Source organism: Pleurodeles waltl, chromosome 3_1, assembly GCF_031143425.1.
Source record: "Pleurodeles waltl isolate 20211129_DDA chromosome 3_1, aPleWal1.hap1.20221129, whole genome shotgun sequence".
Classification (NCBI taxonomy): Eukaryota; Metazoa; Chordata; class Amphibia; order Caudata; family Salamandridae; genus Pleurodeles; species Pleurodeles waltl.
Genome location: NC_090440.1, coordinates 1,698,187,290 through 1,698,214,533, shown reverse-complemented (window position 1 = coordinate 1,698,214,533; position 27,244 = coordinate 1,698,187,290). Strand labels below are relative to the sequence as shown.

General features: G+C 45.3%; 1 protein-coding gene across 8 annotated transcripts in view; it reads left to right on the top strand.

The window, feature by feature from the left end:
* TRAF3IP1 (TRAF3 interacting protein 1) overlaps positions 1-27,244 on the top strand; it is a 406,766-nt gene that overhangs the window by 361,206 nt on the left and 18,316 nt on the right. For all 8 annotated transcript variants that reach the window (XM_069225520.1, XM_069225521.1, XM_069225524.1 and 5 more), the window contains 3 exons: positions 4,231-4,357; positions 12,355-12,391; positions 22,638-22,714. In XM_069225520.1, coding sequence (XP_069081621.1) covers positions 4,231-4,357; positions 12,355-12,391; positions 22,638-22,714 — 241 coding nt within the window. The remainder of the gene's footprint in view (positions 1-4,230; positions 4,358-12,354; positions 12,392-22,637; positions 22,715-27,244) is intronic.

The window sequence follows — 27,244 nt, the reverse complement described above, 5'->3', positions numbered from 1 at the left end:
AACCATGCTGGACGCATCCATTGTGGTCCTCCCAAAGCCAGGGAAGGACCCTGCATTGTGCTGGTCTTATTAGGCCCATTTCATTACTTAATGTGGATATCAAACTGCTCATGGGCAACTTGGCCTTCCGCCTGAACCCGCTGATGCCTGGGTTGGTGGACCCGGACCAGGCGGGCTTTATCCCACTCCACCAGTGCGGGGACAATACCAAACGGATTATGCACATCACAGATAAAGCGCAGCGTTCAGGGAGAGAACAGATGTTGCTTAGCATCAGTGCTGAAAAGGCATTTGATAGGGTCCAATGGCCCCACCTACAGGCAACCTTGGAGCATTTTGGGCTCGGGCCCAGGTTCCGTGCATGGATTACTAGTGTGTATAGCCATCCAAAGGCCACAGTCACGGTCAATGGGACAACATCTACCTCATTCCCAGTGGGCCGAGGAACCCAGCAGGGGTGCCCACTCTCCCCGGTACTGTTCGCTCTCTATATGGAGCCCTTCTCGCAGCGCGTAAGGGACGACCCAGAGATCACAGGGGCTATTTTTGGCAGGGAAGAACATGTCATAGCACTCTATGCAGATGACATGGTGGTGGCATTGGAAAACCCACTGAGGGCTCTGTCGGCTTTCCTGAAGGAAGTGGCGACTTTCAGGGAAGTCTCGGAGTTTAAGATAAACCTCTCAAAATCACAGGCCCTTAGCCTTACACTCCCGAAGGATGTTGTGGAGCAGTTAGCTAGGCGGTACCCCATTTCAATGGCAACTGCAGTCTATCCCATATCTGGGCCTGCAGATAGCTAAGACTGTAGCGGAGACTTCCCATTTAAATTATCAGCTCCTTCTCCAGAGTGTCAGATGAGTCCTAAACCGGTGGAGAGCACACCCCATCTCTTGGTTAGGTAGAATAGCGGCCATAAAAATGTCAATACTGCCCAGGGCCCTATTCCTCTTCCAAACACTCCCAGCGGAGCTCCCACCGGGTGCCCTACAGGTGCTACAGAAAGCCATTAGCCATTTTATTTGGGCTGGGGGGTGACCCAGAATGACCCGAAACGTATCCTGCCAAAACCTGCGGGAGGGCGGCTTGGGTGTTCCTGACCTGCAGCAATACTATAGGGCTGCCCAGCTCCGCTATCTTCTGGAGTGGGCCCAGTCGGAATCTGGCAAGCAATGGCTCTTCATGGATAGGGCTGCAGCGGGGACTGCCCTGTGGAAGATCCCTTTCATTCAACACGGTCACAGACCGTGGGATCTTTACTCTTCCCCTGTCACCGGCGCAGCAATGAAGGCATGGGACCAAGTGGCTGGCACTAAGGAGCTCACTACCTTTCCGTCTCCTCTGGCCCCTATAATGGGGAACCCGGATTTTACGCCGGGCTTGAGCCAGGGGTCTTACAGGCTCTGGCCTACCCCGAACTGCCGCACCATAGGACACTTATTCGACGGAGAGGACATAATATCTTTTGACAGCTTAAGGAAGGCACATTCTTTGCCGGAGACAGAAAGAATGCGGTATCTACAGATACAGCACTTGGCGTTGAACCCCATGACGCGAGAGACTGCATCCCATCCCCTCCTGAAGTTTGAGCGATGGCTACTGACCAAGATATCAGATAAGCGCATAATCTCAGAGCTGTATACCCTGATTCAAACAGCAGGTACCCGGCCTAGAATCGCTAGCCAGCAGAGGTGGGAGACGGAACTTTACACCCGAAGAATGGGAGGCGATCTACTATAGGGCCTGACACATGGCACGCAGTATGGCAGCCACTGAGACTGCTGTGAAAATAGCCACATTTTGAAACCTCACCGTGGCCCAGGCTTCATAGGTGTGATAGCTCGCTTTCGCCTCTGTGCTGGTGGGGCAGCTGGAGGAGGGGTACACCAATACATATTCTCTGGGACTGCCCGAAGCTGGCTACATACTGGGGGGGGGAGGGCATCCTGGATGACATTGACTGCCACATGTCCACTCGGCTGCCGCGATTTCTGGTCTACATCATTCTGGGCTTCCGGAACCCCTTGACATTTCCACTGAAATCACTAAAAGGTCGCCAGATTAGCCTTGCACTTGGCGCTGCACTCCAGAATATTTTGTCGCACTGGGGCTCCCTCCAGGTTCCCACTCAGCTGGGCTGGCTGCATCGGTTGTGGCAGAGTCTGAGGATGGAACGGATTTCACTCGTCCTACAGGCACAGGACCCTTCCTACAGGGATCTGTGGCACCGTTTTTGACTCTACTAACTGACTTGCCCTAAATACCTATATCTCCTTTGTCTTTCAGAGGCGGGGCAGTCCCCAGAGCAATGTGAGATAGTGGGACATCTTCTGTGAACAGCACTCATGCTCCCACATTTGGGGGGGGTCCCTGTGGCACCTTGGGGGGGAAGGGGTTTGAAGGTAGGGGTTAAAGGGTATGGGGTAGTTTCCCCCAATTGCATTTTTACTTGTTGAAGGGCAGATTTCTGCTCATGTTTACATTAGGTGTTGAAACCTAATAAAGAAATTTGAACCATAAAGACAGCCTTTCTTATTGCCATCACCTTTGCTCGCCGAGTGAGTGAGCTGCAAGCTCTTTCTTCAAAGCCACTAATTCTCTCTGTCTGTCCTGACAAAGTGGTGCTTCGTACTAGGGCCTCTTTCCTCCCTAAAGTGGTCATGCCCTTTCATGTAGGCCAATCCATCACTTTTCCTACTTTTTATGCATCCCCACATCCTTCCCATGAAGAGGAGAGACTCCACCGCCTGGATCAAAAAAGAGCGTTGGTGTTCTACCTCAGTCGTACCAAAGACTTCCAGGTGGAAGAACAACTCTTTGTTGGTTATCTGGGTGCAAAGAAAGAATGGGCAGTGCAGAAGCGGACCATCTCTCGATGTATTGTCTTCTGCATCGAGATATGCTACGCTTTGGCGAAAAAGCAATCCCCTGACGGTTTGCGTGCTCATTCCACCAGAGCAACTGCTGCAACCCTGCACACATCCACAGAGCACAACTGCCTGGATAGTCAGGTCCGTAGAAATAGCTACTTTGGCCATTCGGTCCTGAAGTACTTTTTGGTCTGATCTCGGTTCGCAGCCCACCTCCGAGGACGCTATTGTTTGGGTATTTATTCTAAGGTAAGGAATCTGCAACTAGAAGTCTCTTTCAGATGAACAAGTTACTTACCTTCGGTAACAAATTATCTGATAGAGACATATTCTAGTTGCAGATTCCTTACGGACCCTCCCAGGTTGCGAACTGATTTCTAGGGTCAGGGACTCCCTTTCAGGGCCCCAGTTTTGGCACACCAATATCAGTGTATTTCATGACTCCGCTCTACTGGTGTGCAAAGTCGTGAAAAGAAACGGACGTCAGCTCGCCGAGTCAGTGCTTATATATGACTGCAACGTCATCATGGCGACCTCAATGACACATGCGGAGTCGGCGGAAGCTACCTGACGTGCACAAGGGTACTGCTCGGAGAAAAATCTCTGGATCCAGTCTGATGCCTGGGGGAAATTGTAAGGTAAGGAATCTGCAACTAGAATATGTCCCTACCAGAAAATTAATTACTGAGGGTAAGTGACTTCTTCAACATGTTAACAGTAGTCAAAAATTGTGATCTTGCATATGTGTTTCTTTTGCAGAGGTGTATAGAACTTGATATTTCTCTGAAATTCTGTTTGCTCTTCCTGACTACTCTTAGTGGTGAACACTCTAATATGTTGATATTTCTCCGTAATACCATGAATAATTTTGATATATAATTTTGGACTGCACAAATAAATATGTTTGTTTCGCTATCCCAAGCATTTTCTATCAAAGAATTCATATGGATCCATGCAACACAGCATAGATCTGTTAACTTCGCCCACTAAAAATAACTGGAAGTAAAAGCAAGTTCTTTTGTTTTGGAAATTCTCCTACTTATTTTGCTTATGTGCCATAACTTATTGAACCTCCTAATTAAGTCTTTAGTGCCAATAGTGATTACTACACACTATTGTTCCACCCCTCCAGCCTAAGGACTGCAAGCAGTTTGGGTGTCCAATAGTCAGGCTTTTGTAACTGTTTTATGTGGACTCACACCCTCTTCTGCTTGTTTATACCAGTTGTACTGCCTGCTGTTTGGTATGCATCTGGAAACTCTGTCAATTTTTTTTAAATCAACATAGCGTTTTATAAGATTTTCAAACGTGAACAATCATTCCATTTATAAATATTTGGGTGGATGCCCTTTATTCTCAGGGTCAGCAGTGGCAAACTAGTCTCCAGTGTGATTGTTGATAAGCAGAAAGAGGATGACGATGAAGATGAGCAGTTTGTGGTGGAGGAAGCAGCTCCTGTTCCCCCTGAGATGCCTGAAATGGAGACGGTGAGTGGCAGTGATGACGTCCCTGTGTTGGCCTGAGCTGAGATTAACCATAAGTGAATTGCACCATTCCTTTACTTGCTGTAGGAGAGCTGCTACTTTTACAGGTTTGTGGTAGTCAACCATTGCTAAGGTTTATTTTAGCAACATTTTAACTAGTTTTAAGTCTACCCCTGAAGCCACTAGAGAAAAGGATGATTTACAGGGGTATACGTTTTGAAGAACTCTAAAAGTTTCTCATTCTTGGCCTTGAATATTCAAGGGTAGCTTTACAGATGACTCTTCTTTGGGGAATGTCTAGTAAAACTGCAATGCACTTTCTAAAGCTGGTACACTATTATTTTAATGGATTGAAATGATGTTACTTGACCATTGGAGCCACTCATTTGTGTTGCAGTTTTCTCATTTATTTGCTACAGGCATTCATATAATGGGTGTCTCATCACATGGTAGTAGACAGTGTAATGTTCTAACACGAGCAAATAAACAGCATCAAGGAATGAGAAAAATTCAGATTCCACCTGGGTCTGGAGAATTCCACCAACTGCCAAATCTTGTGCAAGTGATTAAAGCAGCCTTTGATGGTGCTTGTGGTCAAATAGGTAGGAGTTAGGCTATTACAATAAGACTCCTCGCTCACCCTCTTTCTCTCTCTGTGTACTTCAGCTTTCAACTTCTCTTACAATATGACCTGGTGTGAAGTAATATATCAGTTTCTAAAGAGGTTTGATCTTTATTGGACTAAGACCCAATGATTTCCATGCACCATTTCCAAAACTGAGACCTGGTTTTTCCTGACTTAATAAAGAACTATTTAAGGTCGTGTTTCCTACAAAATGGGAAGTTCTTATGAAATGTGAAGTCCGGGACAGAATATATCACTGTGCCTTGCCCTCTTTGTCATGGTTTCTATAACATTTTGTCTGTTTTCCAACTACATGCCGTATCGGATAGTATTTTACCATGATTCTTCAACTACAATATTAGAATAAAGTGCCTATAAGTATGAAAACTTAATGTTTTCCAAAATGTATGACCTTATTTTACTTTGTTAATTTGTGTTTGACAGTATTTTTCCTTAAGCTTCAAATTGTTTCACTTGTGTTTATTCTTACAACAAACCCATTGTGATCGCCATGCTAGTTTTTGTAGATTTGAAGGAATGGTAATTGCAAACCTACAATAAACATACATTGTACTGAGAGATTGTTTGCCATGAGGTCAGCTGGCCCAGAGTAGAAGCCGAAATAGCCACAGTTAGTTCCATTTCAGAATGATGCAAAAAAAAAAAAGGGCAAAAAAGGTTTCACTATGTTTATTAGCTGGTGCCCTCTGAAGAAATAGAAAGCATCCATTCGGTCTTCTGTGCATACCTTCTCGTGAATAATACTGCAGATCGAACACTCAGGTTGATGTCATTAAGTGAACCATTAATCCGTCATTTGTACAGCACGGCGCTGTCGCCCATAGGGATATCTGGGTGCTAGGGTGCAGTGTCTCTGTCGAAGAGCCAGGTCTTGAGTATCTTCCTGAAGTCTGCAAGTGAGGGTGCCATTCAGAGGGGGGAGATGCGGGTGCATTAGGGGAGGTCGGAGGTCCAGAACACGTCTGGCTGCTGACTTCTGTATGGACTGTAGTTTTGAGGAGCTGGATAGAGATGCCAGCTTATACCACATTGCCGTAGACGAGGCGGCTGGTGATGAGGGCCTGGGTGACAGTTTTTCTGTTGTTGATTGGGACCCATTTGAAGTTTCTGTGGAGCATGCAGAAGCAGGAGGAGGTGACTGCATTGATTTGCTGCTTCATGGTCAGTTTGCTGTTGAGGATAATGCTGAGGTTGAATGCGTGATCCGTGGGAGTGAGTCCGAGTTTGTCTGGCCACCAGATGGAATCCCATATGGATATGCATCTCCCAAAGATCAGCACTTCCGTTTTGTCGGAGTTGAGCTGGAGGAAGTTTGTTTTCAGACAGTCAGCTACGTTGGTCATGGTGTTACAGAAGTTTGTTCCGATGGTGGAGGGATCTTCAGTGAGTGAGAAGATGAGCTGGGCATTGTCTGCATATGACATGATGTTGAGTCAGTGGGATCTGACGAAGTTGGGCGGGGGAGGTCATGTAGGTGTCGAACAATGTGGGGCTGAGGGGTGATCTCTGGGGTACACTGCATATGATGTTCTTGGGTGCGGAGGTGAAGGGAGGCAGCCGGACGCTCTGAGTGCGTCCTATTTAGAAGATGCCGATCCATTTGAGGGCGTTCCCTTGTATACGGATGCTATGGAGTCTGTGGTTTGATAGTGTGGTGGGAGAGGGTATCAAATGGAGGACGAGGGCAGCAGTTTCACTGCAATCGAGGAGTGCTCTGATGTCCATGGCAGTGATGAGTGTGATCTTGGTGCTGTGGTTGGTGCAGAATCCTGATTGGGAGATGTCCAATAGATTGTTTTTGTTCCAGGTAGTAGGTGATTTGTTGATTGATGGCCTTATTAAGTACTTTGACACCGTAGGGGAGGAGAGAGATGGGTTGGTAATTTTTCTGTTCGCTGGGGTCGGCAGAGGGTTTTCTTATTAGGGGTCCGACTTCTGCTTGTTTCCATTTGTCTGGGAAAACTGCTGAGGTGATGGAGGAGTTAAGGATGCTGGTGAGTTTGGTGCTGATGTGGTTGTTTCTGAGGTTGAACAGCTGGTGGTGGCATGTGTTGGTGGGAGCACCAGAGTGGATGGATGACATGATGGCCGAGAAGGATTGAGTAGTGAGCAGTGTCCACATGGTGATCGTTCTGTTTGTGTGCGCTGGTGGGTCGAGAGAGCTGAGGTTGGAGATTGTAGATTGGGGTCAAAGTTGTTTTAGATGGTGGTGATTTTGCTGTGAAAGTAGTCTGAGAGGGTGTTGCAGTGTTCTTGAGAGGGATGGATGGTGTTCTCTGTGACGGTCAGGTTGGAGTATTATTTGAATATTCTGAAAAGTTATTTGGTGCGGTTGGCTGCTGAATCAATACGAACGGTGATGGCCGCCCTCTTGGCTTCCTTGATTTGCCGGGGGTAGCTCCTGAGGGCTGCTTTGTGCACAGCCCTGTTGGATGGATTTCTGATGGATCACCATTGTTTCGCCAGTCTGTAGCACCTGTGCTTGGTGGCTCTAAACTCTGGGGTGTACCAGCTGGCTTATCTTAAGGTTTTATCTGTTCTAGCTGGCTGCAGCGGGGCAACTCTGTCAGTGCATTCGGTGATCCAGGTGGAGAAATTCAGGCTTGCATGGTCTAGGGCGGTTGAGGCCATGGGTTAGGCGGTGCTGAGGACCTTTATCCACTGTGTTTCTGTTACTTTGCGCAGCTGCAGCAGTTTGGTCTGTGGTTCGTGGTGGTGGTGGTGGTGTGTGTGAAGTGGACGGTGCTGTGGTCGGACCAAGAGAGTTCTGTGACGTGGCTGAAACTGACTCTGTTGCTGGAGGTGAAGATGGGGTCAGGTGTGTGCCTGGCTTTGTGAGTGAGTGGGTGAACTGAACTGAGTGAGTGTGGTGACCAGTTGGTTGAGGCTAATGTTGTGCATGTTCTCGAGGAGAGTGGTGGATTTGGGGCATTGGGGTCGTCGATGTGGAAGGTTAGGTGTCCATGTAGGATATATTGGTTGGAGTCGATTTCTAGTGGTGCGATGATGTTGGGGATGGCGTTGCAGAAGGCTGGTTGTGATCCTGGGGGTCTGTATGAGGGTGCCTCTTACTGTTGTCTTGGCATCAGTTTGTAGCTTTAAATTGAGGTGTTTCTGGGGAGGAGTGGGGGGGGGTAGGGTAGTCAGTGGTAGCAATGCATTGGATGGTGTTCTTGAAGTTGATTGTGATGCCCCCACCGTGTTTGTGGGTGCAGTCACAGTGTATCATGTTGTAGCCGTTGGGTGTTGTGGTGGTGATGTGGGGGTTCGAGGTGGGATTTAGCCAGGTTTCGGCGATGAAGGCCCCGTCGGGGGAGAGGGAGGTGATGATGTCCCAGACTTTCCGTGGCGTGTTTGCAGAGAGATTGGGCATTGATCAGGATGAAATGGAGTGGTTCTGGTTTGTTTGTGGTCTTCCAGGTGGGTGTGTCGGAGGGTCCTATGTTGGCTGGCGGCTCCATGTTGCAGGAGAAGAGACTGTTTTGGCAGGTGAAGCAGTTGAAGGATCCTTTGTTTGATAGTGGAGAGGAGGTGCAGCAGTTGCTGTTGTGGCGCCCAGGGTCCAGGGCTTTGAGCTCCTCGATTATGTAGCGTGAGTGGCGGGAGGACTAGTGTTCCTGCCGCACTTTTGGAATGTCTGCAGCGAGCCCACTGCGATCACTCTGCAGCCTCCATTAAGTAGGTCCTGGGTGAGGGCGGGGCGTGGGTGGGGCCAGCGGGCAGAAAGGGAGCTGCCGGTCAAAAAGGGTGTAATCGGGGAAAAAAGGCACAGCAACAGGCAAAGGAGCATGAATGGTACAAAACAGTGAATGGCAACAAAACAGTGGATGACGAAACAAAGATGACAGAAAAGGAAATTGAGAGTGAAATGGGTAAGGCTGACAATACTGAGGGAGAAACACTGAATGGCAGAGGGGAAAAACCAACAGAACAGTCAAAGATCGAGGGTGAAGCAAACACTGAATGGCAGAGTGAAAAAGACAAACAGACTAATCAAAGACAGAGGGGGAAAAGAGACAGAGGAGCACCAAGGGCCTAAATGCACAGCACATGGAGCGGTGCGAGCTGGTCAGCTAGTTGGCAGCTGGGCCAGAGACAGTGCGGGGGAAGCTGGCACAGGACCTGCAATGCAATAGTGCCTTTTGAACCTGGATGTGCAACAGGTTCTTTCTAATAAAGAACTTGACCTTAAGGCCTTATGCTTTATTCTGCAGGGACCAAAACATACCCACTCTTCTGCTACATTTATCAAAAAAGATTCCAATATTTGAGCTATTTAAGGCTTCCACTTGAGCTTCCTTTAATACCTTGGCAAAGGTACAGCACCTTATAGCTAATGCTTGTGTTGACAGAGCAGGTCTTACAAAATAGCTTTCTGCTCAGTTTTCTTTTTTCTTTCTACTTCTTCATCCTGTTTTGGACTCTAGTTGTGACCATGTACCTAAGAAATAAAACAGATGGTGAAGTTCTTTTGATATTTGCGTGGTGTAGATCTCTTCAACGAGATTCAAGCAGTCAAACTTGAAGTGCTCCCTTCTGCCTCTCTTAATTGAGTAGAATGTATCTGCCTGACATTCGTAGTCGTCTGGGCGCTGAATGAACAAAAAAAAAAAAAAATTCTGTTAGAGGTACATTTTTCCAGAAACGTGTTGTTTAGTGTTCCAGCAGTCTCGTTATTGCGAATATACTTTGGATATATATAAAGAGAAAGTGTTATTTTATTGTGGTCCTCTTTAAGATGAGGTAATATTTAAGAGGCGTGCCTCTGTTTAGGAGCTCTACAGAATTTTAAAATATCATATTTCAAGGTTAAGTGCACCTTGTCAATTAAAGTAAGTATTGAATTACAGCGTCCAGTTGATTCATGCTGTTTTCAGAAGAGAACATTATAGGTTAAGAATGTATTGGACATCATAATTTAGCCTAAATGCTCGGACTATACCGTGTTTTCCTATGTTATAACTGCCCTATTCCTCTTATTGGAACATTGGGCTCAAAATGTTGTTATCTGACAATTCTACTGATTTCTTGTGGACCCCTTCGATTATAGCCAGACATTGGTGTAGAACTCTCCGATAATATGGATTGGAACCTGGATGCTGCACACATTCTAAGAGGTTAAGAGTTAGCACAATCACCTCTTTGGCCAATGTTAACATTCGGCATAGTGAATGACTTTCATGTTCAGGTTACTGGAGAAAATGGGCGTTTGGTCTGCAGTTTCCTGGGTTGGAGCAGCCTGTTTTACATAAGACCGCTAGTAAGAGTCGGGATGAATGGGGGTTCTGTCCAATGCATTTTGAGTCCGCAGTGGCATAAGACTGCGATGCCCGCTCTCCTTACAGATCTGTGATTGATGCTAGAATAAAGGAACATTGTGCAAACCGGAGCTCTCTTGTGAGAGAGCCAGCATTCATATAACTGGTGTGCTAATATGGACTTGTGCGTGGCCTGAGAGAAGGTGGTGAACCAGTTGTGGGGTGGTCCTAAAAGGTTATGTCAAGAAATGGGAGCCTTGGATGTACAACTTCAGACTCTGTTGAGGTCTTTTTTTTACATCTCCCTTCTCAGTCTCTGGGTGGACAAGTTCTCTATAATGATGTATGTCACAAAAGCATACTAATTGACTGCACTCGGGCAGTTACTCATATGTTTACTTGATTTTCTTTTTGGTTCTGTTTGTTTGAAATAAAAACTTTTGGGGCTGGGGTTACAACACATTTTGATTCTTGGCCTCATGCTGTGGTGCCCAATAAGTCGTATTTTCTTCAAGCACTACTACATGGACAAGGGCATTGGCTGAAACCTCAGTTTAATTCTGAATGTTCTCACACTAACTTAATTATGCTACTGCTTTTAAACACCTTAAAGATGGTTGACACATCTAAAGCCTACACACAGGAGAGCAGCAACGTTCCATCAAGTAACAAATTGTGTGTTACGATTGGTTCCCATGTGCCACTTCATACCCTCTCTGGTTTGAATTAGCTGGGCCAGGATGATTTAGGAATTTAAAGGGTTTAGAGTTCCTGTTATGTTAGCATGTATTTGTTTAACGCACAATTACCCAGGTTTCTTGGTACTCGAGCAGTTTAACAGTGAAAAAGTAATTATTGATCACTATTGGTCAAGTGCACGGAAAAGTCAGAAGAGATTAAGTACCGAAAATAAACGTTTTGAATGTTTTCTTAAAGTGTAGTAATGAAGGTTCCTTTGTCAGATGGAAGGGTGAGATTTTCCATACTGTTGCATTGGTGACTGAAACTAATTTGTCCCCGAAAGTAACTGTTCTGACTTTTGGTACTTGAAGCAGGAACTTATACTTGGAACACAGGGACCTATATGGAACATACCAAAAAGTTTTACTTGCCAGGAATGTTGGACTGTTAGAGAAAATTGATTTGTGCACTATAGTTTACGCTTTTAAGATAATGCGTCTATGCACTAAAAGCCAGTGTAAAGTTTTTAAGGGACGGTTAAATGCTGCAATTTCCTAAGGCCACTCAGGAGACGAGCTGCTGCATTCTGCACAAGTTGCAGTTGGGCAATTAGGCCCTTAGGGGCATTTAGGAATAAAGCACTACCATATTCTAGACGTGACTGAATTAATGCCATAATCACCAGTGCTCTTAATTTCTTGCATAGAAACAAAACTATATTTTACAAGCATTTGAAATGGTAAAAGCAGGTCCTTGCAACTTTGGTGACATGGACTTTGAAGTCCAGGATTAACATCAGTTTGGATGCCAGCTACCAGATGAGTGGCTAAAGGAGTAGGTACATATAAAATCTGACCCCAGTCTGGTGTAACAGAAATGCCAGGGGTCTTGTGTACAGAGTAAAGGTTGGGGGAGGCATAATGGGCCTCTGGGGTACGCCACACTCACTTGGTCTCCACTGTGATGTATAGTGAGGAGTCATTATCATTGTGGCCGATTGCTCAGAAAGTGTTTGTCAGCCCAGAACTACCCCTTTGATACCACAGTCTATTAATCTAGTAAATAGTATTTTAAGATCAGCTATGTCCTAGACTGCGGTGAGGTCAAGGAGCACTAATGTTTCTGACCCCTCTGTCCATCGTTCGCCGTAGGTTATCAATTATTGCCTTGTCAGAGGGACCATGGTGAAGACACACTATGTAGTATCCAGCTCCCTCGGTCACCGACACTGATGTATATGTTTGTGCTTATTAGTAGTTTCTCTTTCACCACCTGCTGAAAACTAGCTGTGTTACAAAATCTAAGAATGAAGAAGTACACATATGTACTTCACTGAGACATCGGTACAAGATTCCTTTTTCTAGTCATGTAAATAGTGTGAATTCCTAAAAAGCTTCCTTACTTTGTATTTGCAGGACTCTGCCTTCGAACTGGATGGGGACGAGAAGCACGGTAAGTCATGGTGTGTGTCTGGTGCAGTGTGTTGAGCGTGGAGTCCTATTCTGTGAGCTAACATTTAGAGTGCAATATTGTGTAGTAGTGGGTGCTGTAAGTTAGACACCTTGAAGACCAGTTTTATATTTGACTTTGAGTATGAGGCTAGATGTTGGTGTTCCTGGGCCTCTCCTCCCGTCTGCTTAGTTCATTTTAAATGTTTAAATTGCTGCTCCAGCATGCTTGTCTTTGGTTAAGATACTGCATTCGGAAGCGTTTGACTTGCATAACATCTTTTAACCTGGACAGTTAAATTTGATTTGGAGATTTTATGTCATTTGGAGATTTATGAAGAGCAAGCAAATGCCCAGAGGCGTCAAGGTGCTATGTGACAAGGTAGAGTGCAACTGTAAACCTTTAGAATAGGCAGCCATTAAGACAGCAGACCGCACAGACATTGTTTAGTGGCTAGAGAGCCAGGTTTTTAGAAGTTTTTGAAATGAAAGTAGAGATGTTGCTGATTTTACTTCTAGCAGAAGAAGCTTCAAGTTCCGGGCTGTGCACCCCACAGAGCTTCTCCCTCCCCTAGAGAAAAGCTTATGAGAAGGAACAACCAAGTTTTTAGCTGAGCTTGGTCGAAGCATCTTGTTTGGAGAGTACCAGCTAAAATGTTCCCTAAGGTACAATGGTTCCGTCCTATGTAGGGACTGATAGGCAATGGAGAGGGCCTTAAAAAGAATACGTTTTCTGACAGGTAGCCCGTGCAGCATGCTAACTGCTTGAGAGGCCGATTGAAACCTGGAAACCTTTAGAAGCATCCGTGCTGCTGAATTGTGGAGAATCTGCAGTTTACGCAACGCGTTTTTTCAGAAGATTTTGATATAAGCCAGTGCAATAATCAATTTAATATAGCATGTGTCCCTTGACAAAGAGGTTTCTGATCATTTGTTATCTCATCCTGAATTTCATGAAATCATACCACAACATCACCACCACATACGCCATTCCAGAACGGAGGCCTCTTCAGATTGTAATCCTCATTTTGCAGCAGAATCGCTGTGAAAATTTGAATCATTTCCAATCCTTTTTCACAAATGTTTTATTTCTTCAGCCTCACTAGTGTTTCATTGCCAGTACATATAATTGATTGTCTGGTAGTTTCTGATGACTCCTTTGAGGACCATCCACTGGTGCTCTAGGCTGACAGATTGTGCCATCCATGGGCCTAGTCATTCTTAAATGGCAATAAGTGTCATGCTGTCATTCAGCATGTCTTATGGACAAGATGATGATGGCATCTCAATAAGTAATTTTATTGAACCAGCTCATTCACCCTATCAAAGTCGGTGTTATAATGATGTATAATTTCAATCCTTAGACTGCTGCACCTTCATCTTAAAAGGATTTCAGAAGTCAGTTTCAACTTTTAAGATTTCTGCACCTAGATCACCTTCAGCCCTGTCAGCCAATTATGCAAATTCTTCAACTATGAGAGAATGCTACACCAGCATAGCATTCTTCTAACTTAGTTACCAGAAGATGTTCAGGAAAAGTGTGACGTTTAACACCTGTCTCTCATGGTCAACAGTTTTTTGTTTTTTTGGAGGTTTTTAAAAAACAAATGTTTTATTAATTGACAAGTGTAAGTACAACTTATCAGCAATCCAATATTACAGCAAAGACATAAACATTATCATGGTGCTATCCTTGTAAACCGATCACAAACTTCCCCCCAAGCCCCCGCTGCTCCAATATTCATGTCACTCTTGTCCTGAATGCATATTCCATATGGTAAACAGTGAGTAGTATGAGGATAGGTGGATTCTAGTAATCGGGGATCTTTTGCTTTTGTGACATCAAATGTTACACATGGAGGTCTTCTCTTCTTGTTTCAATGAGGTAATGTGGCCACATAGTATGGACCGAAGTGTACAGTAGAAGTAATGAAGGCCTCGCAATTACTCCATCGTTGGTGGCAGCCTCTCGTCAATAACCAGTACCAGTTCTGCAGGACAAAGGTGCACATATCTCCAGAGCGGTATATGTCCATCAGTGCTGTCTGAACCCAGGCCTGGGTGGCTCCTCCGTTCAGAAAACATGTCACAAGAGTTTGGCACCGAAAGTGTTTCAATGAAGCTTCCATCTGGTCACACCACAATGCGGCCTGTCAAATTGAAGGATTGTTATTCTCTGTCACTCTTATCCCGTTTTCGTCGTCTAGCTGAATGTCTCAGTTTACTCGGGCCTGCACCCGCTCCAGGCACCGATCCTGATTGTGCAGCACCATCCATGGAGTCCAACCAGTCACTCGCTTCACTTGCTCTGAAAAAGAACAGTATCTTATTGTCGTGTACCACTTTTAACTTTGCCCGGAAGAGGAGGCTCTACCTCAGGTTGAGCTCCAGTAAGCGCCGCTTGGCATCCAAAAAAGTTTTCCGTTAATTTTGTATTTTTGTACGTAACAAGGTAAAATTAAAATGGGTTGTCCCTCAAACTGCAACTGCCCACATAGTCTTACAAGTCACCGGATAGTGTCCCGGTCTCTATAAATAGACAGGCAATTATCGCATGTGGTGGTGCCCATGGGCACGGCGAGGGAACTAAGGCCTTATGAGCCCTCTCCACACTGAAGAAGGCAGATAGCCACTGAGGGGGCACAAAGCCATAAGCCGTGCCTCCAAACAGTTCTCCTTGAACTGTTCCTCCACCCTTTCCGAGAACCCCACAAAGCCCAAGTTATTTCTTCCAGTCTCGCTGACAGTTTCTGTGGAGATGAAACAGTGTCTTTTAAGGTGCCCACCTCCCATTGTAATTCACCTACATTATCTTCTGTCACTGTTACTCTGTCAGGTACCTTCCGTAGGTCTGACCTTAGGTTAATGTCGATGGCAACTGAATCTATTTTGGTAGCCAACTCCGTATGGGATCCCTTGATCGCCTCCATGAGGAGTGCCAGGGAGGCTCCCTGTGTCTCCTGCCCCGCACTGCCCTCCCATGTTTCTTTTGGTGGCTCCTCAGCTAATTTCCCTGCCACAGGGACGGCTTGAGCCTAATTAACAATTTTGTTTGCCTGAGGGTGATGGGCTGATTTATCCTTCACAATTATTGCATTGAGTCCAGCCCCAGTGGTCCACCTGAATCGTTGTGGGAGTTTCTTTGCTGTATGGGCATATCCAGCACTAGGCCAGGATCATGGTGATCTTCTTGGTCGCTCAACAAGAAGAACCACAACCGCTCTTCTCCACTTAACTTGTCAGACCTGGGCCCAAGAGTGCATTTGCCACCAGGCTGGGCCCTAGGTGTAATTCATGAAGATGTCCCACTGATGTGATCAGGGTAGAGGGTCAAACCCTTCACTCCCACATCGCACCAGCCAAAAAGCGTGCTCCCCAACAGGGCCTCAACCTCATGTAGCGGGGAGGTGGCAAACAAATATGGCAGTTCAAGGGGGCCTCCAGCCAAAGAGTAACAGCAGATACTAGGCAATGCCATATAGGCTGACAACATCGTGGCAATGGGGCCCACGGTGTTATGCCCCAGGCTTCCCCCCTCCCTTCTACTGTAATCATATAATCACATCTTTCCTGTTATTTCAGAATTGCTCAAATATAGCCATGCAATAGAGCAGAATGTTGCATGCAACCTTTCGTGGCTATAAATGTTCCTTTCATAGGATCAAATTTAGATACTTGTCAGTGAGCAGAGGAGGTTTGTTACAATATCTTTAGTAATTTGCTCAGGTCCTACTAATCATCGCAGTGGATTGAGGGCATTTATTAACACAAGACATAAAATTAAAAAATGTTGCCCCAAAAAGTAAGGACACCAATCAACATTAGTCGAAAACCTTTGTTTGCATTGTCATTGCTGATTATTCTATTGCCCATTTAAGTTTATTTCTGCATGGGCAATGAATAAGTTGGACTTTATCCTTAGAGCTAAGCAAGTTAATTACATTGTTTTGTGTGCAAAAATGTACTTTTATTGGTGTAAACAAAGGATGAGTATGAGGTTCTAAATACAAATATGCCTAATTCCTATTAGATGCAAACCTGAACCCCTTCGGATAGAGACAATGAGTGTGGGCTTCACTGCTTGATGTGAATTCCTGCAAATCCAAGCTTAAGGCTTTTTCTTTTTTATGGGAATTGTATGGGATTGGCGATGTTTATTTACTCTTGTCAATGTAATTCTTGTCAGTTATAGTTCAACTCTCACACTCTTATAGCAGATAGCTCTGTTACAGAGCTGCAGAAATCAGATAATGTATCTTTGTATGGATTCTGTTAACCACAGATTTGTCATCTTGTGGCTCTCTGCAGGCCTGGCAGGTGGCACTATTGGCCTCTGTTGCAACTCCATCCTGCCTCTGAACATGACACACGGAGCCACGTGGAAGCGCCTGTCCTGTGTGCTGAAATAAGTTCCTTTTTTTCAACACACTTTTACTTCGATCAGGAACTAAACTTTTGAGTTTCCTAATGTAAACTTTTTTGACATGGGTCAGGGATGTTGTACCCTGAAACAAGAGTTTAAACCATACTATAGATTATGGAAACAGATGTCTGCTTAACATCTTTTTTTAGTGTTTCAGCACCAACATGTGTTGAAGTGCTGCAACACGTGCTTCATGATGCACCTGAAGGAAATCACAGAGCTGGAATCTAAACTCCTCGTCACCCAATACAAGAAATAAGGTTAGTCACTTTCCAAGAAATAAGGCCATTCCTGATCCCACTCTGCTCACCATCTTAGGTGAGTCCAAGATGAAGTTGAAATATTAGGAAAAGAAACCCAAAAAAGTGTAACCTGGGCTCCTCACCCCTTCGACTCTTATTCCAGTGGGAGGTCTTATAGTGAGTGCTCTTAAGGCCAGCTGACATCAAACTCTGATCCCTGGTCATCATTGACTCTGCAGAAGATTGCATTCTTAATATGCTGCAGCTATTCAAGATGGTTTTGGATCCTTCTGGTGTGCGTTTGGGCAGCATATATCCATCAGGACCGCTACATGGGCTTCTGCCGGCAGGTTCTCCCTCTGCACCGACTGGCCACTCGCCGCCTCAGCCTGCTCCACTTCCAGCACCAGGCTGGGCCTCAACTCCTTTGTTGCTGGCCTGTGGGTTATTTCTCTGTCAGCTATGAACCTGGCTCCAGAAGTACCAGTAGTGGAGTCTGTCCTGACTAAAATTCCAGATTTGGAACTGACTTTGGCTAGGGTGTGCTGTATGATGTGCCTTACCATCACCAGAGCTCAGTTTCAATATGAGGAGGACTCTTTTACTGTTCTTTTGTCTTGCAAACAGTATTTCAGGAGGATGAAGCTCCTCTTTGCCTCTGACTCTGATACTCTTCAGGGAATTAGGAATGTTCCCCACAACAAGGGCTGTGATGAGGAGGCAGACTATTTGACCTACAAAACACTAGAGGCTTTGACACTTCACCAGAGACACAAGTGAATTTCCTGTTGGAGGCCCTTATGGAAGAAAGTGCTTCTTTTGCTGGGGTAGTACGAAGAACTATTGAGGAGGTACGGTTGCAATTGCCTAAACTGAAAATTAAGGTTCATTTTCAGACAGAAATTTTGCGCCTTAGGCCCTCAACTTCGGAGCCCTTGTTGCCAAAACTCTTTAACGGAGACCCTTAACTATCGGCCTGGTCCAATCCTTCTTGACCCTCCCAATCAAGTAGCCTGATTGCCAGAAGGCATGCACGTTCTACAGCTGATCCAACTTACCAGAAGAAGCATCCTATTCCAGAAAGTCGTATAGTTCAGGTCTCTACTAGGCAGTCCAAGTTATTTACCCACAGATGCACTAGACAGAGAATCAGAGAAAATAGACACTATGTTAAAAAGTCTTTCATCATAGGCTTCTGCTGCAGTCCCTGAAACATTTTGTGTCTTGGGTCACTAATCTGTGCCATCTGGGGTGTGGCAAATGAGATCTTGCCAGCTTTGTCTGACGACGTCTGCAGTTAATTTGCACAGATGATACAGGATGGCCAGGATGCAATAAAGTAAGTTTTGACTTCCAGCCTGGATAACACAGGGTATGATTTTCGGGCACCATCCGAGCTTCACTTATACCTTTTGATGGAGCATGTTTCTACCCTAGAACTGTTCAAGGATAGCAGGGCTACAGCTATTTCTTTCAGATTTTTTTCAAACGCCTGCCAGTTCATCCAGCAGTATCTGAACTTCCGAGGCTGTGCGAGGGACCTTGCCTATTGTCAAGCCTCACAACCCTCTTAGCCTTTTCAGCCCTTTAATGTCTCAGGGGTAAGGATGGTGATAGGAAAGAGATCACCAGCAGCAATACCAGTCCTTTCTACCTCCTTGCACTGTCCCACTGCTGCCAAACACCTTTACTTTCCCCTCTGTCATCCCATTGGGTGTGTACCACACCACTTTCTGAATTATATACCCTACTAGTAGTGTATGGTGTAGTAGGGACAGACCTCTTCTAATTCACAATTCTACTCTTTGGCCTGAGATGAGCCCCTTGAGTCTTTACGAAGTCTTGTCATTGGACGGGCCGACCTACGCAACTGGGGGGCACCCTTATTCCTCTACCTCTACCTCTGCCACTGGTTTTCAAAGGCCATACGCACCTCATCTGGTCGTGAACCACTTGCAGACTGCTGTTACTATCTACACTGGGATTTTCCATCAACTAGCCCAAGTCCTATTTTCAACATTCCAAGGGCCTCCCCTTTATTAGGGCCATTCTACATACGATTGTCATGAGGACATTTTCATTGACAAGAGGCCAAGACATTCAGACTATAATTACAATGTTTCAGGCAAGAGCCTTCTGTCCTAGCCTTGACCTTACTTGGAAAACTAGATCTTTAGACATCTTGCATTCTTTTGGTGCCTCACGTTTGCTGGCGAATGCATGCACTTCAATGAAATCTTCAACTGCAGTGGGTCCCTCGTTGGAGTGCCTTATTGATAGGATTGGGCCCTCCAGGAAGGCAGCCTAGGAGTTTCAGTGGTTAATGCCTGATGCCAATCTCACAAGTAGCAGGCTGTTCTCCTCTCCTTCAGAGGTGTCAGTGGCGATGAATGTGTGCACATCATATTGGGGTGGTGAGATGGAGGAGTTGGAGATCAGAGGCTTCTTTTCTCCTGTAGAGCAGCACGATCACAACAGTCTTTGGCTGATTTCCTTCTGTCTCGCTCTCAGAGCAGCTTGAACTTCCCTCACGGGGCATGTCAATCTAGGTACTCACATTGTGACTACCATGTGGGTACTGTTAGTACAAGTTTGTCACCTGATGTGAGGAGAAGCACACTGACACTCTGTGAGCTAGGTTGTCTGGTGTCCTTTTGTTCTTCCTGTCGTTGGTCCAGCTTTGCTTTGAGCACTGTTAAAGGTTACTTGACAGCTCTTTCAATGTTTTATCAAAAGGACTTTCGTGCATGTTTCCCTTTGCCCCCTTTACTATGCCTGATTGGAACCTCATTCACAGGCTTTATTTGTGCTCATTTTGAGCCTATTCATAGTTTTACCATGAGACGTCTAACTCTGAAGACCATGCTCCTCATTGCAATCACTTATGCGTGTTCAATCAGTTCAGACTGCATGATGTGATGGAAGGTGATTCAGAGGTAGATCCTTTCCCGATAAGTTGTCTTTTACAGTATACTGAATTATGACTTTGCCAAAAAGGGACCTCAGGAAGCCTTAGGGCTATTCCAGTGGGGCAAAGGCTGTGACTGTGACCCTGGCTCAGGATGTCCCTGTTTTGGCCATCTGTCAGGTAGCACATGGGGCATCCGTCCATTTATACATTCACTTGGCTGTACTTTATCAATTCTCATGTCGTCTAGGGGTGCCTCCCCTGCTATGCCGGAAGTTGCCCCTCCCCCAAGGGGCTGCACACCTCTAGAAATAAAACAATAACAAACAGTGTTTATTATCGTTTTATTTTTAAAGGGGAGGGGCCATGGAGGTGACTAGCAGTGAGAGGAGTCCTCAGAGCACTCCCCTCAGTGCGCATGTATGTTTGGCCGGCAGTCTCAGGCCGGCCAAACACACATACGCACAAGGACTCTCTCCAACCCGGCACTGTGTTGCTGAGTTAGAAAGAGCAAAGCCCAGGCTCCCAATCTGCATTGGAGCGCCCAGTGAAGGAAGCTCCAGCCAATCATAACGCTGTTCTGAGCAGCGTCATGATTGGCGCAGGGCAGGCTGAGAGCCTGTGCCTGGAGTGCGGTGGCAGCTGCAGCCAGGTAAGTTTCAATTTTTTTTATATATATTTATTTTTTATTTTTGTTTTGATCCCCCCCACCCCGCCACTTTGCCCAGACGCGACTGATGTCGTCATGGAGAGTCATTTTGCCCACTCAGTCATGCAGGACTTCCTGGTGTAAAATCCACTCTTTAAACCGACCTCTTTGAAGCATCATTGCTTTGATATTGATTCACATGGTGACAAATCTGTTAGACATATTCATAAGAAGAGTAAGTTACTTTTAGAGCACTGTTTCTGGTTAGTACTCTTTCTAACCACAGATTCCTCACCCATTTGCCCTTCTCCCCATTCTCTTAAGTGTACTTTCAGGATTTAATAAGGTTTGAAGTTAGATTTTGCACACTGTCAGTGTTTCCAATTTATCAGCCGCTTTACGCATCGGAGAGTGTGGAAAAGACCAATCAATAAACTGATGTCTTTCTGCAGTGTTGTTACCTACATGCAGCTCTGCGCCGTCATGTCTGGAGTTGTGACAGAGGCTGATGGCAACATCTGCTGTTGTGCAGGAGCTGTTGCAAGTTTTTTCTAAACCAGTCTGGTGCTTAAGAAGATTCACTGGGTCAAACATCTGTGGGTAAATAGAGCATCCACCACAAATAACTCTACAGAAAGTAACTAACCTATTCCCCTTTTTGATCTGAGAAAATTATATTTATTTTCCTGGCTGCTGACCAACTCCATCTCCCTGTCTTAGTGAGAAATAGTGAATTAAACTGGTCTAGGAATCCTTGTCCTATCCCAAAAAAGGAGTACATAGCCAGTCCATTTTGGCTGGTCCATATGCCAGTACTATGCACAAAGATATAGCTGTCAACAGGAGATTTCTATTGTGAGTGTCAGTACTGCCTTTCCCATTTAACAGATTTCTATTTTGATTTGCTGTGGGCTGCCATACATTTTGTAATCCTTGACCTTTGTCCCGTGGTGCAGATATCTCTATGTGGCAGCCTATATGTTTGTTATGTAATCTTTTTGTTTGCACTTTAACCCTTTGTTTCTGTTCTATCATCAGATCTATGTTGTATCCTCAATATTGATTCCTTTGTTACCTAAGCGTCTAGGAAACACTTTGAGATTGGGTCCTGGGTCAGTTTTAGTCATTGTACTTAAGCAAGTGTAATTCTATTACATAGACATATAGCTAGCTTCTGCACTTCAGATTCTCAAACATTAAGCTGTGTCACACTCTTCTAGTACTCCTGGCTTATTCCTAAATAAAAGTAGTAAACCAGGAGCAATTCTGGCTTGGTACTGACTTATTACTAAAATTCAGGAGTAAGCCTGGAGCACTAAAAGTGTAAGTCACAGCAAAATCTGTGTCACAGTTGCAGATGTTTTACTTGCCACCCAGAAGGTTTTTGTTATCTTTAGTTGATTGTCAATTTGCACCACGAGATCCTGGGAGTCCCCTTTGGAGACTCCCATAGTCCTACTCGGAGAGATGGGCGAAAGCTTCAATATAGTGTTTTGCTGGCACATGCATGCCTGGTGTCTTCCATTTTCAATACTTCATCACTTAAACAATTGCAGCTCTGAAAGAACCCTTTAAACTGACACAGTACAGGTTTATAGTCCTGGCTGGAGAGATGTTCTTAAGTGAGCTGACATGCCGAGTGTGTATGTTGAAGAGAATCTCTGTACTGACCAGATGCAGTGAGTATGTGCTGGATCAGCAATGTGTCTGAACTGACCAGACATGTGCCAGGGTACGGTTTGTATTGGTTTGCTAAATAGTAATTATTCACAAATAGGAAGTGCTGTCTATAGGGAGTCCTTGACCTAGCCAGGCTCAGTAGGGGAGGTGGCCTGAGCAATCTTTGCAACTTATCAGACAATAGAAACGTATATAATTTGACCCATAAATGTTAGCTTTTGGCCAGCAGAAAGCCGTTACATCTATAGCATATTATTCCCCACTTTCTGATGCTTTGTCTATAGGATGTTGTCTTTCTCCTTATGAGTTAGGGATGATAAAGCTGAGTGACTTATTTCTCGTCCACAGGTGGACTTGTAAAGAAAATTTTGGAAACTAAGAAAGACTATGAGGCACAGCAGCAACTAGCCAAGTCCACTGAGAAGGTAATGTACGTCTTGGAATTGTGAAGTATAATTTATACAGCACAATGATAAAATTCCAGGAACGCACTGAATCGTGGATCACCCAAATTCTTAAATAAATTAGATTTAAAAAGTAGATAATGTTACTACATGCAGAATGTCTCCTTTAAGAACATGATTCATACACCTGCAGTGGCACCAAACTACGACTCCACACTGCGAGGTGCCACTCACAAAAAGTGTAGATTTCTCCGTCAATGAAAAACTCACAAAGAGAATCAAATTGACATTGTGTGAAAACGTGTCAAGTTTAGTGGCACTTATAAGTAGTTGGCATAACACCACCTCCTAGATTAAAGTATCCATCAATAATGACTCTAGAATGGAGCAGAGAGCTTAACAATAAGAAAGACATGGAGATCCTTGATCCCTACTGTTAAATAACTCTGCAGGGTACCTTTGACATTAGGATAAAAGTGTACATAAGTGCCACCCTACACAAATGCCCTAAAGCTCCAACTTGCCTTAGTAACATGGATAAATGTGTCAACAGACCAACTCTGCCCTTGATCATCCTAAAATAAATTTAGGACCTTTACATTGAATAATAGTATTGTCTGCTATCTATAGTACTTAGAATGTGCAAAAACATTAGTATTAAGCTCTGTATAAAAGCAGGCATTTATAGAACACCATGCAACCCTCCTTGAGCACTGCGTTCTGCCTTCATGTCTCTTATAGAAGTCCCAAGATCACAGCTCTCTTCGATTGGCAGCAGTGGTTTCTCATGCTCATTGGTTGGTTTGGCAGATCCTGCTTCGGTGCTCATGGGGCTACCTCAGCCCCCCTAGCACCAAGGAAGACAGGACAGGTATCACTGGAAAGGGGAGAATCTCCACTTTCCAATGGTACCCCTCCCTAGTGGATCCCTGCTTGGGGTTCGCCACAGAAGGGCAATCCCCAAACAGAGATCCATCCACTAGATACCAGAGGAAGGGGGGGTGGGGGTGAGCGACCCCTTGGGAAAGGGCTTTTGCTCCCCTCCAACTTATTTTAGGGTATTGAGTCTTGCTGCTTCTACTGGGGGGAGGGCTGGGACTGGGGGTGGGGGGGCACAGACCCCACTAGGAATCAGGGATTGTTTATGTAAACTAAGGGGCGGGGCTGCCCTGAAGGGGCATTGTAATGCCCCCTCCCAGAAATAGGCACAGTCTTTCTGGCCCCTCCTGGGTGGCAGATGGGGGCAATAGCCCCTGATCTGCCCCCTGATGGGCAAAAAGCCCACTAGGAACCAGGGATTCATTTGTTAATTAAATTTAGGGGTGGGAAAGTGCCCTGAATGGGCACTGTAATCCCCCCACCCCTCCCAGATATAGGCACAGTCTTTCTGCCGCCTTGGAAGTCAGAACAGGGAAATAGGGGCAAGGCAGAAATCCCACTAGGCACCAGGGATTTTTCTTTATTCTTCTAAAGGTGGGGGCTGCCCAGAATGGGCATTGCAATGGCCCCACCCAAAAAGCCAATCTGCATAGTCTTTCCGCCCTCCTCCCCCCCAGGGGGCCAGAAAGCCCACTAGGCATCAGGGATTTTTTGGTAATGTAGAGGTAGGGGCTGCCCAGAATCTGCATTGCAATGCCCCCTCCAAGTAAATGGGCACAATCATTCTGCCTCTCCTGGAGGGCAGATGGTGATTATTATGCCTGATCAAATACACTAGGCAGTAGGGAAGCATTTTTTTTTTCAAAAGAACAGAGGGCTGGGGGCTGCCCACCACCAAGGGCGTGGCCATGCCTCCTTCCCCAACTGAAGGGGGCAAAAGTCTTTATTGCCCCTGCCCCCACCCCCATGGATTTCAGCATGTCATCCCAATGGAAAGCAAAAGGACATTTGACTCTTTTGGGTTTTGATATTAGATATGGACCAAGAGGGCTTAGCTAACTCCCTGGATTGTCCCACTTGCAATGGTCAGAGGCTGCACTTTTTTGGACTTGGGAAAAACGTACCAGGCCCAGACACTTCTGAAAAGTAAACATCTGAGAGAGTCCAGGGTGATGTGCTTCACATGCACCCCACATAATTTTCTTACCCACAAAACCCTGCAAATCTCCAACTTTGCCATCATGCATTTTACTTACATTTCTGTGATGGAAACTTCTGGAATCTGCAGGAATCCACATAATTCCTACCACCCAGCATTGCCCCATCTGTACTGATAGAAGTTCTGCCCCACTTGTGTGGGTATCCAAAGCAGTCAGTCTAAAAACATATGGAGCCCCCTCAATTTCTATACATTGTTGGCCCTTCCCTGTCACAGGCACTAGGCCTACCCACACAAGTAAGGTGCAATTTTTATCAGAAGACTTGGGGTACTGCTGGGTGGAAGGAAGGCTGTAGTTCCCCTCAGATTCCAGAACTTTCCTTCACAGAAATATGAGGTGAATGTGTTTTTAGTAACAGTTTGAGGTTTGCTAGGGATTTGGGGTAAAACAACCTGATGAGATCCACACAAGTCACCCCATCCTGGATTCACCTAGGTGTCTAGTTTTCTAAATGTAAAGGTTTGCTAGGTTTCCCTAGGTGCCAGCTGAGGTAGGGCCCAAAAACCACAGCTACCCACTTTGCAAAAAAATGGTCACTTTTGCATTGAAAGATTTGATGTATCCATGTTGCGTTTTGGGCTGATTTCTGTCGTGGACCCTATGCCTATCGACACGAGTGAGGTACCATTTATATCAGGACTCTTAGGAGGACACAGAATAGGAGAGTAAGTGTTATTATCAATTGTCTTTCTCTGCTTTTGCGCCTTCCAAATGTAATATAGTTTGTAAGAAAGAAGTCATTTTGAGAAATGCCCTCTAATTCACTTGCTAGTATGGGTAACCCCAAATTCAGAGATGTGCAAATAACCACTGCTTATACACTTCATATCTTGTGCCCATTTTGGAAATAAATAGGTTTCCTTGATACCTATTTTTCACTCTTTATATTTTACCAAATTAATTACTGTATACCTGGTGCACAATGGAAAACAATTGCAAGGTCCAGCTTAGTTATTGGCTCTGGGTACCTAGGGTTCTTTGTGAACCTCAAAGCCATATATATCCCCACAACCAGAAGGGTCCAGCAGACCTAACGGTATATTGATTTAAAAAATCTGCCATAGTTAAAAGAAGTTACAGATGAAAACGTAGACATAAATGGCTGGGTTTTTTTTGCATTGCATTTCAATATTATTTTTATTTCAACTGTTACTTTCTTTGGGAAAACCTTGAAGGATCTACATAAATGACCCCTTGCTAAATTCAGAATTGTGTCTTCTTTTCATAACTGTATAGCTTACCAGGATCCACCATTGGTTTTGCTTGCATCTACCACTAACTGGAAGGAGGTCAGTGGCTTAACAAAGGTCCCCAAAGCCCCAGCGATGCGGGGGGTCCAACTCCAGTGGGCCCTCTTAACACAGTACACTGTGCACGGGCGGCAGTCCCCTGACTGGGTTCCGAGGGGGCCACCCTTCAGGTACTTTGCAGGGGAGCCCCCCCTCACGTTTTGTTACGCCACTGAAGGAGGTTGAAAGCTCATAAAATAGGTAAATGGGCTATGTCCTAGTAAAATGCTAAAACTGTGTTGAAAATTTTGGTTTTCTGATTCAAGTCTGCCTGTTGCTAAAAGCTGGGAAGTTTGTAATTTTAGCACTGCAAACCCTGCGTTGATGCCATTTGCAGGGAAAAAACAGACTCTTTCATGTGCAGCACTTTTTTCCCCATTTTTCCCAAAAGAAAACAAAATGTGGCTGTATTTTGACTGATTTCTCAGTTCCCTCCAGAGGAATCCACAAACCCAGGCCACCCTTAGAATCCCCCGCATGTTTGGGGAAAAAAAGGACACAAATTTGACATGAATATCTTACGTGGACAAAAAGGTATGGGGGCCTAAGCGCAGACTATCCCAAATAGTCAAAAAAAGGCTTAGCACGGGGGGCTTAAATGCAAAGGGGTTAAAACAGTAGGTATGAACACTTGCCTCTCAGTGTCCCATCTTCTGTTTACAAACCAGATTTGAGGTTCATATGAGTGGCTCACATAACATGTTGGGGGCCCCAGTCTCGCTACATCAACATACAAATGCCTGATAGTGGCCTCAAACATCATTATATGCTTAATCTTTAGATGTTTGCTGCACAGTTAATGCTGCCTCCCAGCAGTCCTCTATTACACCGGTAGTGAACAGGCAGGAGTTAAGAGTCTGATGTGGTCAGTGCTCTGGGTGCTCTGACTCGGTCTCGAATGCTCCTAGTGACAGAAAATCCTGAGCCCTTTCCCTGGAGCCACAGACACTGACTGAGGCCATAAGGGGCCAAAATCTGCAATCAGACCGATCTCCAGGCAGGCCTCCTTTAACCGGTGCTAGAGTCGCAGGGGTATGCACACGTAGGCTAAAGTTGGACCTCCAGGTGGTACAGCAGGATGTTGGTGAAGAACTGCTGAGCCCCTAAGTTCTTCATCCACCCGTTTATCTAACTCCTGCGGTCGTCTTGGCCTCTTTGACAAC